The 18463-nt window shown below is 36.5% G+C and overlaps 1 protein-coding gene across 1 annotated transcript in view; it reads left to right on the forward strand.

Annotated features, from left to right (window-relative positions):
* The first annotated feature begins 729 nt into the window (after nt 1–729).
* The window catches only part of LOC122815411 (guanylyl cyclase-activating protein 1-like), a 30454-nt gene continuing 12720 nt past the window's right edge, over nt 730–18463 (forward strand). The window contains exons 1-3 of the mRNA XM_044087882.1: nt 730–1007; nt 13699–13848; nt 17650–17740. Of these exons, the coding sequence (XP_043943817.1) occupies nt 810–1007; nt 13699–13848; nt 17650–17740 (439 nt within the window). The 5' untranslated portion in view covers nt 730–809. The remainder of the gene's footprint in view (nt 1008–13698; nt 13849–17649; nt 17741–18463) is intronic.

Here is an 18463-nt window from a genome sequence, read left to right on the forward strand (position 1 = left end):
TGCTCTACAGCTAAGTCTTAGCTATAATTTCAGCTTTTTGTTTAGAAAACACAGTATCATACTTTGCTACAGCTGACTATATGAATTTGCAAGGCCAAGGGAATGACACAGCTAAGGAAGAACATCCCTGCTGAAGACTGGTGCTTCTCTTTATTCAGGTAAGGATATATGACCTTTTAAGGGTAGTTGGCTCAGTAGTTGTAAAATTCTAGCATTTTGAAAAAACAAAAAACTGTATTGAGTAAAGTTGCTTAAGTGAAATGCAAACTTATGCTGGAATGTGTCTGTTTTGCCCTGGAAGACTTAAAAGGTGTTAGTTTTTAGGGCTCATTTGAACCTCATTATCCCTTTACTTTCTCTGGCAAAGAACCATGTTGTTGAAAAGAAGTAACTTTGTTTTTGGAACTAAAAAGGGAAAAGCTAAGAAGCCGATAAAACTCTTAAAGTCTGTATTTAGGAAACTGAATCAGAAATATGCCTGGCCTGAGAGTAATTGAAGAGAGAAGTGAACACGAGGTACTGCCAAGTGTTGAATTATGCCCCACTGGTTTTGATATGAACGAAACCTGAAATAGCTGATCTCTATAGGATTATCTTACCCTGCTTATCATTACACCTCTATTCGCTAATTCCTTGAGACCTTAAACCTTCTCATGCATTACCAGAGCAGATTACTGCCTGTGATTGGCTGCCCCTGAGCTTTTGTTCTTGCTTTAAAGAGCCTGCAGTCATCAGTGAGAGGAAGACAGAGTGTCAGGCTACAACGTGCAGTACCAGAAAAGCTCCCTGAAGACCTGTCTACAGCAGCTATGGGAAGTGCTAACAGCTCCACAGTAGATGATTTGCAGGCTGTGGAAATCCACCACTGGTACAAGAAGTTCATGACAGAATGTCCCTCAGGGCAGCTGACACTTCATGAATTCAAACAGTTCTTTGGGATACGTGGACTAACACAGGAAGCAAATGATTACATTGAGCAAATGTTTCGGACATTTGACATGAATAAGGTAGGAAAGGTTTTGAAATGCATAAATAATTAATTATATGAGCATCTGTAGAGTCGTTTTCTTCAGACATTTCTAATATCACACACACATGACTTTTACGATCTGTGCTGTAGGGTAGGCATTTACTTTTAAAATTGCAGAAATGGTTTATATTTATAAAAATTACAAAGAGCTGTAATCTGAATAAAATCCCTCAAAGTCTCATATCTGCTGTGTTTGTTGACATGGCAGTTCTCTGCCTGTTTCAGTTTTCTTGGTGAGACATTAACTTGCCACTATTCAAAAAGTTAATGGGAGCTAATTCTGGGATTGGCTTCATAAAATATAGCTATGACATTTACCTCTGTTTTGGACTCAGGCCTCTGTTTCAGTTTGAATACACCAAATAATGATATGTTTCCTATAAAACAGAGAAACAAAGAACAAATTATTCACTACTATCTCAGAAAGTGAAAAAAATCTTGAAGAGGGTTTCTGCAAACTGTAGAAGAAAGATGTTGGAAATAGCTGTTTAAAAGAGGGTAATACTCTATGTGGGCTGCACAAGAACTTAAGTATAGCCATGTCGTTTTAACCTGACATTCATTCAGCCATTCAAATATTAACATGGAAAGGAGTACAATCATGGGTAATAGTACCCAGATTGGGCTGAAATGTAGTCTTTGTACGTAAAGTCACTGGGGATTAAGAGCATACTTGTAGTGTCTAGATGATAATACCTTTAGATAATAAGTTTACATATTAACACATGTGGCTCTATGGATTTAAATGCCCTATCAATTTAAAGATATAATCAGAAAATATTTTTGCGATCACATCTTGACTTTAAATGCAATGCTAATGCTCCTGAATCACACCACATGGGTTAGTATTTTTTGATTGGGTTCCTATTACATTATCGAAGTTCTGAAGCTCTGACCACCAGAAGGTCGAAACCTTATGTTCGAAGTTTCAGAACTTCGATTAAGTAAAAAAAAAAAAAGACAAAACATATATAAAGATTTCTGTTTACCGCACTGTAGTGTGATCTCGGAATTGGTATATTTAAAGGGCGGGGATGTGGGGGGTGCAGGGGGGCTTGCCCCCCTGCTTACAAGAGTTAGTTTATGTTTGTTGTTTATTTTTTTTCATTGTTCGAAATTATAAAACTTCAAACATACAAGTTCAATCTTGTAGTGTCGAAGTTTTAAAGTTTCGACAGCGTAATAGGAACCCATTTCTATTACCCAAAAATCCCATGGTGTGAACAGCTATAACAGCATGCTGATTGTTTTTTTAGTCAAGGTTTCTTCATCTTCCTAAGTTGTGCTTTGTGTCTTCATAATGTGATGCTGTTCTGCTTTTATTTTCTCTTCTTGTTTTCCTTTTTCTGTAGAAATACACTGCTTTACATTTAGACTTTATTATTTGAGCAGGTATGTAGTTATAACTGCTCTGAATGTCTATGTACAAATGGCATGACAGTTCCCGGTTTGTTTTGGATATTGTAGTTTATTCACAGTCATCTGCCTGTAGCAAAATATTTCATGGTATAGTGGAATAGCAAAGGTAAGAGTAAACACAGTCATCCAGAATTACATGACACAGATACAAATATCACTTTAAATCAGAACTTCAGTGGAAAAACTGGAGAACAAAATTACAAAATTTGAACAACTTCTGTTTGTACTTTTTTTCTCAATTCTGCCTTGGTTTCATGGAAGGAAATTGAACACATACTCAGTGCAAGAAACCATATTAAGTATGCAATTATTTGGGTTGTCTGACAGAGATATTGATGTGACACAGAATGAATTATGGAGAAACTTTTGCATTGTGAAGGTACATGGTGGTGACAATCCATGTAAATACTGGAAAATATCTGATGTCTGTTAGGGTTAGAGTTCTTTGAGGTGAGTGTGGGATATGCATCTGATGGAGGCATTCTGATGCTGTTTCTGGGTTACCTGGTAAGAAACACACTAATAATAATTCATACATTTATGTACTTTGATTTTATATACTGGTTTGTGGGTAGAAAACAATTGTAGGAGTACATTGGAATCAATATAACAGATAAATATTGCAAACCTTGCAAACCACTCAGAAAAAAAATTGTATAAATACCGCAATATTCTGTAAAAAGAGAAATTGTGTGATTAAGGATTTCTATGAAGATCTTTGGACATTAATGAGACCTTGCACAAGGCTACAATCTCTTAAGGTATGAGAGAACTCATTCTTGCAAGGAGATACGTTCAATCATTCTGCACTTCTGCACAGTGTAGGCATCCCTGGAGATTCCTCACATCGTTGCACAGAATTCAAGATAAAATATGTGGTGCATCATGAAACAGAGTAAGGTCCATCACATGAAAAGCTCTTTGGCACAACATAATTTGATAAGATGGCAATATTTCTACACTGAACAAGGGGTAGTGCAAAGGTATGCACACTGAAATGAGTATATTGAGTGTGTTTTGGTACATCACAGAATTTAAGAAATACAGAATAACTTATGGATGTAACACCAGTAAAGAATATGTTATTTAGGGGTAGTTCTATTCTAACAAGAAGTAAGACTTTTCAGATTCGAGTGCACACTAGTGATACAGTTTTCAGTTGTTCGGGATTATTAAGAAAGCATATCCTGATGTCTTGTAGAGGTTATTGTACTGAAGATTACTTTCTCTGAGTTATGTTAATCAGATACATAGGCACTTCTATAAGTGCTGTTGCTTGGGAAACTGAGTACAGCCAAGAATAGGTATTTCCAGACATAGTACCTTCCTGACAGGGACAGGCTTCACTAAAGGTAAAAGTTAGAAGTTTACTTTTATTTTGGGATGAAAGCTATTGTATGGGTTAGCTCCATGTACAAGGCAAACCTTATCACATGTGCCATCCTGATATTATATAGATTTATCATGTGTGTGTGTGTGTGTGTGTGTGTGTGTGTGTGTGTGTGTGTGTGTGTGTGTGTGTGTGTGTAAACTAGCATGGATTAGGACTTACCAAATGAGGTGCCTCTGTGTAGAGTAAGGTGATGAACCTATCCCTATATCAGAGAATAAATAAAAGCAAAAATTAGAAAGGCTGGCATATTAGGGTTCTTCAAGATTAGTGCAGATAAATGGTTTGAGAAGAGGATCTATGACCCTTCACTTGTTGGAAACAAACTTCTCAAAGGTCTTTGGTGAGGGTCTGAGTTTGATTTTCAAACAATGAGCATTGAACTATCTATATGTGGAATGGAGGCATACATGATTTCTATGTGTTTCTTGATCGTTCAGATTTTGCGGGCTGCACTTTGCTAGCAGTATAGGAGACATTATTTTTGTCATCCTTGTTAATGTGTGCATTCTGACAATATTTCTAAATAAATCCTTATGAAATCAGTAAATGGTGATATCACACAGAGTTTATTAAATGGGTGCCTGCAGGCATGTCACATGTTTATCACATGGGGTATATAGTGGCTTCATTTGAAGTTTGTTAGGGATGGTGTCATATGTTGTAGAATAGGGTCTCACATATAAGTATATACAGGTATGGGATATATACATTTTTTTTTCATTTTGCTGTACAGGTAGATCCTACTCAGTCTATGGATGTTCGGTAATGAGGATCCCTGGAGGATACTTCTTTGGATCTGGGAACATTTGGATAAGATTGCAGGAAAAGATCCTCCATGGCTGCCGTGTGATGTTTAATACTTATATGAATTACTTGCTGAACTAGTACCATGTCTGCTTAGGTAGATGAGATCTCAACTCTATGACTCACCTGAAAACCAGTTGTACAGCTGAGCAAAAGCCCCTCCCTGCGCTACACCAGTCGGTCAGTAATGGGACATGAATATAAGCACTTTATACAAGAATCATGACCTTCTGATTTTCCCTCCATTTAGGATCAGTATGAAACCTGCTAATCCACCGACTGCATTTATCACACTGGATGTTCGGCACATCTGGATAATGTTTTTTTTTAATTGGGGTGCATCAGAGAGTGGGACACAGGTCCTCAAACAGAGTGACACGCTGCATTGCATAGGCCATAGTAACAATATGCAGCAGTGTTTATCAGACTGGTACATTTGGGCATAAAACACAGTTTATTATGTGGGGTAACTCTTGGTGTGGATAGGGTTTACTTCTTTTTATTTTAGTCATTTGTTAACTGGGTAATAGGCACAGATGTGTCCTTTAAATTGCAACCTTGAAATGCTTTTTTTGATTTCATGGCTTGGTCTGAATCATGTAGTTTGAAAATAGAGACTGAGGGAATTAAATTGAGGACTATAGGATAAAAGCTAAATAGCTACTTATAGATGCAACCATTTATAATATAACCATTTACAAGGTGGGGTACCCCAATGTGACTGGATAGGATTTATCATGCAGGTGTACATCCAGGGATAGAATAATATCAGGTAAGGATGCCTCCTGATGCATGATAGATTTAACAAATATTGTACTTCCTGGAGTGAAATAGACTTATTAGATGCAGTTACCTTCAGGGATGGAATTGTATTGGTTTTAAAAGGTTTTGGAGAATTTAAGAAAGCACAAAATATGCAAGTCACTTTTCGTCAAAGAGAGAATATTGTAGACTGCTGTTTTTTTGTTTGTTTTTTTTTTCCGTTTCTTAACCAGGTAAGTTAAATAGAGTTCAGTACTTGATCATGGGGTGACCTTTAGCAGTGTCTGCTTAAGTAACTTGCTCAAAGTCACACAATGTGAATGATTAAACTAAGGGAGTCATTCTCAGAACTATAGCCAAATCTTGTTAACAGCTTATAGCCATAGTCCTCTTTGCTAAACTGTCAGACAGGTAAAACAGAATTGGCATCTTATTGTAGAGAGCAGTCATACCTCTCAACTGCCCAGATCTTCGCAGAATGTTCAGATTTTTTGGCTCATAGTTTTGGTCTGTTCCACATAAAATTTTTATTTTTCTGGTAAATCACTGTGACGATCTGAGGATTTATGTCAGTAAATAGTGACATACATTTCAGTTTTAGACCTCATATCCATCAGAAAATGTATGCTAAAACAAACCCTGTTACTCTAGCAACGTTCTAAGTTTATAAGAGCAATATATAAAATATGTCCCTATTTTTGGCCCATTGTCCCCCCATTTTGACAGGCTTTGTCCAGATTTCTTGCACTAAGAGGTTGAGAGGTATGAGAGATCTGGATATGGACTGGTTGGAAGTGACAGACAGTTTATTGTTAAAATCTGAGACTGTTTCTAAAATATATTTTCAGTGCAATAAAATTGTTCATCTTAGACTGAAAACAGTAAGAGAGCTGCTTGCACAGACCGAGGAATTTTGAATGCAGATTCAAGGAAAACCGATGTAGAAAATAAATACAACTGTGATCTTTCTGGGGCATGAAGTGAATATACAGGGAGCGAAGGAGGCTGAAAGGAAAAAAAAGTGCTACAAACAGAAACTTAGAGCAAGAGAGGAACCAAAGAGCATAAAAGAGACAGATACAAAAACAAAAAAATAATGTGTTAAATATGCAGAAGGTACAGCACAAGCATGGTATCGAATAACCTGCTGTTCTGGGTTTTACTGTGCCACTAAGTTTTCTTGAGAAGAAAGAGTTAAAAATGCAGCTATATTGGAAGGGGGCGTACCTCTCAATCTCCCAGAGCAAGAAATCTGGACAAAGGCAAAAATAATGAGTGGACAAAGGCCCCAAAATAAGGACAGATTTTAAATATTACTTTTATAAATTTAGCGTGCATTTTCTGAAAAGGATATGAAGTTTGAAACTCAAATGTCTGATTTTTCAGTGACTTCAGTCCTTAGTGATTTGCATGAAAACCACAAATTTGATGAGGAACAGATAAAAAAATTGTCAAAAATCTGGACAGTTGAGAGGTATAGAAGAGCACACCTCTCAACTTCTTAGAACAAGAAATCTGGACAAAGCCATAAATAAAAGTGGGATAAAGGCCCAAAAATAGGGACAAGTTTTAAATATTGCTCTTATGAATTTAGAAAGTTGATAGAATAACAGATTTTGCATTAGCATGCATTTTCTGAAGGGTATGAAGTTTAAAACTCAAATGTCTGTCTTTATTTTCTAACTTTAATCTTTAATGATTTACAACTAATCTGCCAGAAAACCACAGTTTTATGAAAAGTGGACCAAAAATATAATGCAAAAATCTAGACATTCAGCGAAAAACTGTACAGTTAAGATGTATGAGAGTGCAGCTATGTGACAACAATGGATGCTCAAGGAAGGGTTCCTGAGAACTCTACACAGTAAATTCATTCACTATCCCAGTGCAAAGGTACACTGTACATTAGAAGGTATTAGTGTAAGGGCAGTGCTATGCTTTATATTGTATTAGAGTAAAAGCAGTTGTGCTCATCGATAATGAAATGGTTAGAAAACAGCAGCTGCCTTAAGGTGACAATCATTTAAATGACTACAGAGCTCTGAGAACTTTCTCAGTAGTTCTTCGGATAACAGCAATACTCGTATGTGAAATGATACCACTTTGATTTCAGTCAAGGTAACTTCGCAAAGATTATAAATCATTTTTTCGTGACTTTAGAAATATGAGCCCCAAAAGTTTTTTTTTTGTTCATGAGGGTTCATAATGTAGGCTGTGGCAATGTAGACTTGACAGATGACGATTTCACAACAAAAGAAAAATAAACAAACTGATTGGATAGGCAAACAGAAAAGTTGTGCAGTTTCTTCTTGATATTTTTATTGACAACAATACAGATTAATGCATGTACACACACACACACACACACACACACACACACACACACACACACACACACACACACACACACACACACACACATATTCCATTCACACATAGAAACAAAATTAAGCTTATACAGGTTTCACCAGGCAAAGATGAAAATATTGATTTCAGACAACATTTAATTCAGTTTTACATGGACTGAATGTGCATTTTCCATATCTCATCAGCCAGCAATGTTTATGAGTGAAACATATCTAAAAACAAATATTGAAGAATTAGAGGCCATATCCTGAAGAGGCGGTTGAGGAGTTTTTTTTTTTTAATGTAAATTGAGAAAGTTATTTTCAATAGAGAAGATGGTAGTGACATTTGGAACTATTTCTGCCAGGTGAGGCTGGTGGGCATATCTATGTATGGGCGTTTAGTGCAACATGAGAATAAATAACTAATTATATTCATTGAGGAAGGGCTTCAGTAGATTCATAATATCAAATAAATAGTCTGTAATTGCTGTCATCTCTGTTTTTAATATACTTTTGACAGTAATGATGTAAAAAACATAGAGCCAGTATGGTACAACACATGTATGTATAGGAGACACCAACACCATCAGACACTAGCACTGACAAGCAAAAAAATAAGCATTTTGGGTGAGGGAGGGCCAGACACTGTCTGTGGCAGAGACATGATCACTGGTGACAACTACTTCATGTAATCAGAAATACATAAATAAAATCACACTGATGAGTCAAATACAAGCAAAGTAAATGAAATACATATGAGGGTAACAATCATCTCAGACAAGCATAAATATGTACTTAAAAAGGACACTCTCACATAAATACCCATAATTCTCAACCTCTTAGTACATGAAATCTAGATAAATCCTAAAATAATTTGGGGGGGGGGGGAGGCAAAGGCCTAAAAATAAGGGCAAATTTTAAATGTTGCTTTTATAAGCATAGAAAGTTGCTAGATTAACAGAACTTGTGTTAGTATGCATTTTCTGAAGGATATGGAGTCTGAAACTTTAATATACCTCATTATTCTCTGACTTTAAGCCTCAGTGATTTGCCAGAAAACCAAAAATGTATAAGGAGCAGACCAAAAATATGAGACAAAAATGTAGGCGTTTCGCAAAAATCTGGACAGTTGAGAGGTATAATCAGTCTGTCTGGATCAGAAAGGAATGTCGGTTCATGTAAAGACGATATATGACACAGATGAATATAATAGCTAATGACAAGGTCACAGACTAGGACACAGTCTAGACAAAGAGAAAAGGATACAGACATACATTCATAAGGCTTTAAGTGCAGTGTCACAGATACAGAGGGAAGGGCAAACACCTTTTACCACAACAGTTAACAAGATGACATATTTGCAGATGAGGATATGTACTTAATGTCAGGAACAAACAAGAACATTAATGCTCACACTAGTACATAGTGTCAAAGGAGACAGTCATTCCAAAATCTGGCAGGTGTTTCACAAGCCATTACTGTGAACACTTGGATCTGCTTCCTTATCTTGTATACGTACTGCTCAAGTTTCATCAAATCTGTCACGATCACTCGAATAATGAAATGCTTGCTCATACCACCCAGCTGTCCATGAATTTCAGGGATCTTCCTGAATTTTCTTATGTCCCTCATAAAAATAGATAAGACTTTGAGAAAAAGAAGATTGAATATAATGAAAAAATAGTGATGTTGATTATAGCGGCTGACTTCTTTTTCTTCAAAAATACTTGTTAATTGAAGTACTCTTATTCTGTCAACTTTCTGAACCAGAGGTACTAACATTTAAAAGGTATCCCTTAATTTGGTTCTTTTGTCCCTGAATTTGTCCCTGATTCTGATGATGAAAGGCTGAGAGCTGTGTAACTCATGACTGGGAATAAGTTTTACAAAAGTGTATTTTGCAGGTGGGCAACACCCCCCCCCCCCCCCGACATGGGAGCTCTGCTTTTACATTCCGGCATTTCGGGACTATAAATATATACTGCCTTCAGGGTTACACAGACTCAGAGAAATTAAATTTATATATGCATATCATATGGTATGGCGCCCAATAAATTCTTATTTGGAGAAAAAGCATTCTATATTTTAAAATACTATACAAGCAATATGTGGAAATTCTGTTTTAGCAGCATTGTTAAAGTCTTAGCAGATAAAATTTTGCATTTATGTACTTACCATCCAAAAGTATTTGAAACGTGAAAGAGAAGTCAAAAACTGATATTCTAAGATAGCAATAAGAGGTATGCAAGGCCTGAAAAATGACATTCCAAAACTGTTTGCAAGAAAAGGTCATCTCTGGACGGTCCCACATGTCTAGTGTGGCTACAGTTTTGGTTGTTATTGCTATGGCTATGCCACATGCTACAGCCTATTACCATAACATGGAACTGTCTTTATTTGCATGGTTATATCACTTGGCTTCAACATTCAGTCTTTGAATACGTAGTATCCTTTCTGTAGCTAGATTTTTCAGTTATTATCTGATATGTAAAGCATGTTTGAATAAGCAAAGCACAGTATACAAGGAACCAATAATCAGTGCTGTAACTCAGTTTAACTTGGGGTTTGCTCATGAAATTAAAAAGATTGTCTGATTAGGCCAGCCTATGTATCATAAAAGAACCAATGAATAATCAGAACGGTAAATGTAATTTCGAATTATTTGCCATTTCTCTGTAGATGAGCATTTTAGTCATAGCTACCAGATTTCCAGAATCTGATAATTCTTTAATTTCTTTTTTTTTTTTTTGCACAGTTGTGCTGTTGCTCTGTTTCTTCTTACCATTACAGTGTAGGTGCTAATAAGCATATAATAAAAATCAAGTGCCCAGAATAATGTTATAATACATGCTGTGAGCATAGTGCATATTAACATAGTAGTTAAAATGATGGTGCATAAAACTAGACACCCGATTGTAAATCTCATTAGCTTTTGCTTGCGTACAATGACCCCTAAACAAGTCAATTGACATTTTATGCTCCTATATCTTTTTTAAAACAGGAAACCGCTCATTAATCCAGTGAGATCACCCAGTCAATAAATATAACAGAACTGGATATACCCTCCTAGGATGTAAAGAAATAATTTCATATTTCATCCACAGAAACAATTTCTTCAGCAATTTAAAAGTCAAAAAGCTAATTAGAATGGCACAGTTGTGTAAACAATGTTCTAGTTTGACATAAGCAAAGCTGACAATACAAGAAAAGCTAAGATATTGCACAAACACCTTGTGACTATTGAGCTGTATGTACTGACCGAGGAAGCAGCCTGGCTGTGTTAGTAAACTCTATAACATATTCAGGCAGAAGATATATGTTTGAAGATCATGAGCTGATAGTGATCTTCATTCCAGACAACTGATAATCTTGGGTTTGGTTCCCTCAGTCTTCCCTTGCATACAGCATAGCTTTAAATACGTTATTTAATCTGACCAGTGTTACTGGGTCACTGTTGAAAAGAGGGAAGCATTTTTATATGGTTGAGAAATTAATAAATAAAAAGATGAGAGAGGTTTAAATTGTTCTTGGTTAGGAAATTAATATGCCTGCCCTGAACTAATCTTCATAAATGGTCCATATGTAACAAACGGGTCTATATTATATGTTCTATGTTTCAAAACTTCGAACATCATATAGTCAAACTTATATGACCGAAGTTTTAAAACTTCAAACATATAAAAAAAAAAGAAAGAAAGTTACTTGCACCCCCCACACCCCCCACTACTTAAATATACCAACTCCGAGACTGCACTACAGTGAAGTATAGGGAAATATTCCCTATGGCGATCTCACTTCACTAAAGTAAATTTTAATATTTTGCAGTGAAGCAGTAGACTTGCTTACTGCTGGGCAGCACATCTACATTCATACCCTGTTAGAGAATGTTCATTCTCCGACAGGGTACCACTGTACATTCAGACCATTGTCTAAGGTTTGTTGTGACTAGCTCATGGATGTAACTCTCTCTGCTGAGCTACCAGACAGTAACATTGGTTTCTTACCATCAGTTACTGAAACCAATCATTTAGAAGTTTGATCTGGCAGGATGAAAGTTCATACTTAAAATTTTGTATACATCCACTGATAAAACAATGTCCCAGATGGCTTAGAGCAAAAGAGCAAACAATATTGTTCCCAACAGTACATAACTGCTTCATGACCAGTTGTGCCCTCCATATTTTATTAATGTTACTGTACCACTACAGGTCATGCAAACTTGTAGTCAGTGGTAATCAAGCTGTCGAGCACTTTGTGAACAAACAGCAGCTGAAACAAATTCTCAAATTCTGCTATCACTTCCTCTCAGAAAGAGTATCTTGGAAGCTTTATGGCCTGCTGTCACAACAGAATCATATGCCTTTCCATAAGGCAACCCGGAGTGCTCTTTACCTTGCTAATCAACATCTGTATAGTGATTTCATTTCTTCATTGTTGTATGCTTATACTTCTTTACAGGTCTTCTGCTTTGAATTCAGGCACACTCACAGGAGCAAAGGATATACTCATCTGCTAGGATGCAACTGCATTTCTGAAGCAGTTTCTGGATCCTGATTTCTAAGTCTGGTTTACAACTGTACACACTTGCTAAAACCCATTGAAAGCTACACCTAAGAAGAGTATTACCTACATTCTCTCTATAGCAGGCTTTTACTAGCTACATTCACATTTTTTCTAAAATGCAGTGCGTCTCCTATTTTGTTAGGTATTCTAGTGTCCCTATTTGTTTTTAATTCTTGTATATGTTGCAATTCCCTTTAATCTGATTTAAAAGTCTTTTACCTTTGTTCATATGCAATAGGCACAATATACTATGCTCTGTGCATTCATGATTTCTCCATCCATGTAGATAATTTCTGATTTTGATGTGTTACCTGATATGATGCCTATGTTTTGTAAGTTCTTTTCAATCAGAGTATGTATTATTAGAAGTATTGTGACAATGTCCTTTGCACATGTGATGTCATCAATAACTGTTGAATGTTATATGCAACATGTTGAATATGCTGCTTTATTCATAAATTCTAGTGTGTGTGTGTGTGTGTGTGTGTGTGTGTGTGTGGTTGAAAAATATTTTTGGATCATTTTATCTATCTGAACAAATAAATATTTGTTTCTAATGTGATTGATCAGGTATGTGAACTGACTGATGGCAACCAGATTTATACCAATTTGTGTAAGATCATACATGGTATAAAACAAGAAGCTGATGAAACAAGTTTTTTTTTTTTTTTTTTTTTAGAATATAATCCAACACCTTAACCATTATACCACACCCTTCCTCACAAAACCTATAGGCATTGGAGCATGGTGACAGTTTTCAGAAGACACACCTTTTTTTTCCAATGTGATTTCTTAGTAAGTTAGTTAAAATATGTATAAGCAAGTTAATTTGTAACAAACCAATCAGATCACATATAACTAAGTGCAACTCTACCACAAACGTGTTAAGGTTTCTGTATATTATGATACAGCTGGATATATTTTTTAACAAATCAGTTGCGGTTTTCTTTCTGTAACTTGTGTTTTCAATAATATTGCCTGACTTCTTCACAAGCACTACCAATGACAGACATAAATTTGTGGGTAATTTAAAGAAAAGCATCTATTTTCTATTTGATAAACACTGAAGTATGTAGTTATTTTATGTATATTATCTTTGTGTGTGTGTGTGTGTGTGTGTGTGTGTGTGTGTGTGTGTGTGTGTGTGTGTGTGTGTGTGTGTAGACTTGTATAGGAGTGTATGTATTAATTAGGGGTTAGGAACTATATAAGTTCACTGGCAGTAGGCACTTGAGGAAAGTCATGTAGGGGACAAAGCCACATATATTCTTGCTTACTTCTACTAATCTAAGAGCCCACAGCAGACTAAAGTATAGCATATGCATGTGAGATGTAATAAGGCATACATTAACCTGTTCTGTACTCTGTTTCTATGACAGGATGGTTACATTGACTTCATGGAGTATGTGGCAGCTCTGAGTCTTGTTCTCCGGGGAAAAATGGAGCAGAAGTTGCGCTGGTACTTCAAGCTGTATGATGTGGATGGTAATGGCTGCATAGACAGGCATGAGCTCCTGAACATTATAAAGGTGAGGCATAAGCAGGTAGCATGTTGTAGTCACATTACCCACTGAGGTCTAGAGTGAGGAGGGTGATAAACTGTAAGGGGTTAGATTAATATGTGCACATAATTCTTACTAAGGGCATTCACAGCATGCAATGATATGGTGCAAGTTTCATGTCACCGGCTGAAGCCATGTGTGCCTATGGTCAACACTGAAGGGATTGTGACTATTACTTCCAGCATTCTCATAAATTACATCCAGTGTGAAAGGTCAGCAATAAACTGAGTAAAGGGTTCACATTTTATGCATGGCTAGATATAGGGCAGAATTTCCCCTGCAATAGAAGTATTAACATATAGTGACAGCAATAATGCTTGCGAAAAGCAAAAGGTAGAAGTCACACAGCTAACAAATTACTAACTACAGTTATACAATTATCTTGCTCTCTTCCTCTGTCTCTTTAATGGAGATGTGAGGGAAAGTACAGCTGTGTAGCACATGCTTTTCTTTGAGATGAGGTAAAGTTGCAAAGTGCATATAAATAAAAATCGAATAAGCAGCTGATTTTACAATGTTGAGCTCTAAGATCTTATTTATATTTGTTCTGTATAATGTTAATCCACATTTTTGAAAAATAAATTATTTTTGGCAGCAGTGTAAAGCCAGGGTTAGCTTTTATTCATTATGTGCATTTATATCTATGTCCAGCACTTTAACCAAATACTTTACATCAGCTGCATACCTCTCAACTGTCTGGAATTTTGCAGAATGTCCCTCAGTTTGCTTCATATTTTTGCCCTGTCCTCTGTAAAATTCTTGATTTTCTGGTAAATCACTGAAGAGGACAGTAAATCAGTAATGCCAGATATTATAGTCTCACACCTCTCATTGTTCAGAAAATGCATGTTGATCTACAGCCTGTCACCCTATTAATTATTTGAAGGAAAACGCCACCCTTTCCTATAGTTTAACCCAATCCATAGGTTGCTTTTATCCCTACGTTATGATTCCAGTACTGTGTACTGTAGGTACCAGAAACATGCACATACTTTATAAAACTTTAATTTCCTTGCCTTGGAATCAAAGGAAGGGAAAGCCCACCTACATTATTTGTGCTTAATTTCTCAAATACTTTGCAAGTGAATTTGTCTGTGACTGCATTACGTACCACAGACACAGAGAAATCTGTAATTTACTCTGTGAGGTACTGCTATCAATCCTAGACAAGCAATTAATCCTGCTGATATAAAAAGGATAGAAAGCTGTGTGACTATTTTCCACTGTCTTTACTGCAGAGAGGAGGATAAAACAATTCATAGCTGCTTCCTATGTAGCCATGTCTTTCATAGCAAAACAAAGCAATTTATATCAGTTAGGGATTTAAAGGCAGTTGTCACCTCTTCTGTCAAAATTACATAAGCAGCATCAGAGTATTGAAATGCTAAACTTTAACTACTGGTTATTTTATACTTTATATATTAAGATGACTTAAATTCAGTATCAAAGATTTCTGTGACATTTAGAGAAAAGTCAAAAAATACTTTTGCTTGTAAAACATCAACACATTTACCATTTTCACCCCCCCCCCCCCCCCATGGACAGGACAGAACTGCCCAAATCAGGACTGCTCTGCAGAAGGAAAGACAGGTGCTGGCCTTATCAACTAGGTGCACTGATACTGTATATAAAAAGGTGTTTTGTGTTTTTTTCTGACATCCGTCCGGAGATGGATGCATATCTGGTACACAGATCAATGATAAAAGATAACCACTGACTTGGAGTCAGCCCTTGCACATTGTATTCCATTCCCCTTAACAGTAGTCTCAGTTGCACAAGATGCAGCAAGGATCATTTACTGCTGTGAAAGTTTTCACACCTCAGGATGAGAGTGTGTGGGAAGGTCTGTCAATTCCTTTAGAAGTACAAAAAAATCTCTTTAAAACGTCTGCTATTTAACTACTTTCTTTTGCTGGAAGTAGCTAACAGCTATGTATAACATAGAACAAGCTCTGACAGACACATAAATGAGGCTCACGTAAGGAAATGCAGAAATAGTTCTGTTTCAGAAGGTATGTTAGGTGACAATGCTTCACACGCCTACTATTCTATCTTAATGGCTTGAGAAAAAAAACACCACTTTCTTATGTTTAGCATGACTCATATAAAGAGGACTTGAAATGTATTCTTGGAAGAAGTAATAAAAACAAGAAAGCAGGACCATGTTACCCTGGCAGGTCTTATCAATTGCCATTTTATGGGAACCACGTTAAAATTGTAAAAATGCACCTGGAGTGATTTTGAGCCATTAAAATAGCTAAAAACAAAGACATAATGGAAAAAACATGTTTTTTTTTTCAGTTTTAAGATGGAGTTTTTCTTTAAGTGAATTAGTAATATTTAAAAAAAAACATTATTCCTAATTTTGGACCTTTGTCCCCCCATTATTTTTGGCATTGTCTAGGATTCTTGAGGAAAGAAGTTTAGAAGTATGTTTTTAGCTGTAAATGATATATTCCCTAAGTGCTATGACTTTGTACAGTGGTCATTCAAGTGGAAGAACACAACAAACTTGCTTTCTCCTTGTAGAACTGATAGCTGATCTCTGGTAATCACATGTAGTACTAATCTGGTGCTGACAGGTTAGAGAAACAAGATCAGAAAAACAGCGGTACACAGCAGGATACCCAAAGAAGAAAGGCTTGAGAAAGTCAGTGAGTGACTGAGAATTTCAGTCCTAAGACTTCAGATTCATAAGTCTGCCAAACTGCCAAGTGAATCTCCTTCCTCTTGTATTATAGAGAAGCAGATACATATACACATAGACACATATACACACATGGGTGCACATGTATGTTACACATGCTCGCAGTTGCACACACACACACACACACACACACACACACACACACACACACACACACACACACACACACACACACACACACTTGCATGTTTCTCTTTCTCTCTCTCAAAAATATAGCACAGGCACATACACACATGCGAACACACACACACACACACACACACACACACACACACACACACACACACACACACACACACACACACACACACACACACACGAATTATATGACTGGCAGCAGCATGGGACTGCATATGCATGCCTGGCTCCAAAGGAACATGAAACTATAAAATGAATGGCTCAGTGGATTGATGAATGGAGGAATTAGACCTGAATGCATCCTACTAACAAGTAGAAAGGCATCTCTCAGCTGCACTTTACAAAATGGAACAAAAATAATGTGCCATTTCATATATAATTGATAGCACTGTAGTTTATAATAACAGAACATATGGAAAATAAATGGTGACTAATGACACACATGAACGTAAATACTGAGAACGCTGAAAAGGAAGACATAATAATGCTTGCATACAGCTTTACACTTTCATCTTTCATTCATGCAATGATTTCTCATTAATAAAAATGTAAAGAAGAAATACACAAACACTTACACAGGAAATATACCTGACATTTCACAGCTCATGCAAAGGTTGTAGTGGGAGGGCATTTTGTGTAGAAGAATGCTGCTTGTAAAATGTAGGCCTAAACTGGAGGCCTGTGCAATATGCTTTTGACTACAGTAGGCATGTAGACCTATAATGCTTGTAAACTGAGTTAATGAACACTTTAGCTAGAAATATATTATTTACTAGTTGCAAAGGCAGTTACCCAACCACTAAGTCTAGTTAGCTTCAAAGAGGATTATGTTTGTAATCTTGTTCATGAACAGAACTATTTCATATGAGGATTTGTGAAGATTAGCTGTGGACAAATGATAACTGACACTTTAATCTCTTTAGGCCATCCAAGCTATAAATGGCTGTGATCAGGAGGCTTCAGCAGAGGAGTTTACAAACCGGGTCTTTGATAGGATTGATGTCAACGGAGATGGTGAGTTTTACTGTAATTTCCCCCCATTTAATGTCTGCCCCCATTCCAGACCACTCATCTGTTCCCTCTGGAGATAGCCCTGGGTGTTGAAAGAATGGGATACACAGGCATGACAATAACAGTCCTGTAGCTTTTTAGTCCTGACACAGATCTGACATTGTCTTTTCCTGCAGCTTTCCTAGATATAATAGCCAGTTTCCAATGAATTCAGAGGATGCCATACTTCACAGCTCCTGTTCTGTCTTCAGGTTGCACATTAGCCCCCCCTTGCCCATGTGCTGGTACAGAGCCTGTGATCAGAAGAGTGCTGTGGAATGTGTGCCATAGCTATAGCAACACAGACTCTTCTGTGTACCCCAGCTTGAAATCAGCATAATTCACTCAAATGTTTCAAAGAACCTCTGGGAGAGCATCTGCATATTGACAATTTATTTTTCTTTAACTGTAGAGTTAGAGTTAGAGTTAGAAATGAGTAAACTGGAGAAAATGCAGCCTGAAGGATAATTAAGTAGATAACTGTACTGAAATGTCATTAAATGTAGTTACAGCACTGAATAATATCAGAGCACACAGGAACAATTTATTAAAATGTTGCTTCTCTGAAAATGTCAGAATAAGTATGAGTATTAAGTGGTGTCTGAAGTATTGGTCCATTTAGAATTTTAAAGTTATGTGACTGACTTTAGTTTTCTATGTTTCATTTTGTTGTGGACATCTGTAAAT

The sequence above is a fragment of the Protopterus annectens genome, chromosome 11.part0 (assembly GCF_019279795.1).
Source record: "Protopterus annectens isolate FY-2018-M chromosome 11.part0, PAN1.0, whole genome shotgun sequence".
NCBI classification, from domain to species: domain Eukaryota; kingdom Metazoa; phylum Chordata; order Ceratodontiformes; family Protopteridae; genus Protopterus; species Protopterus annectens.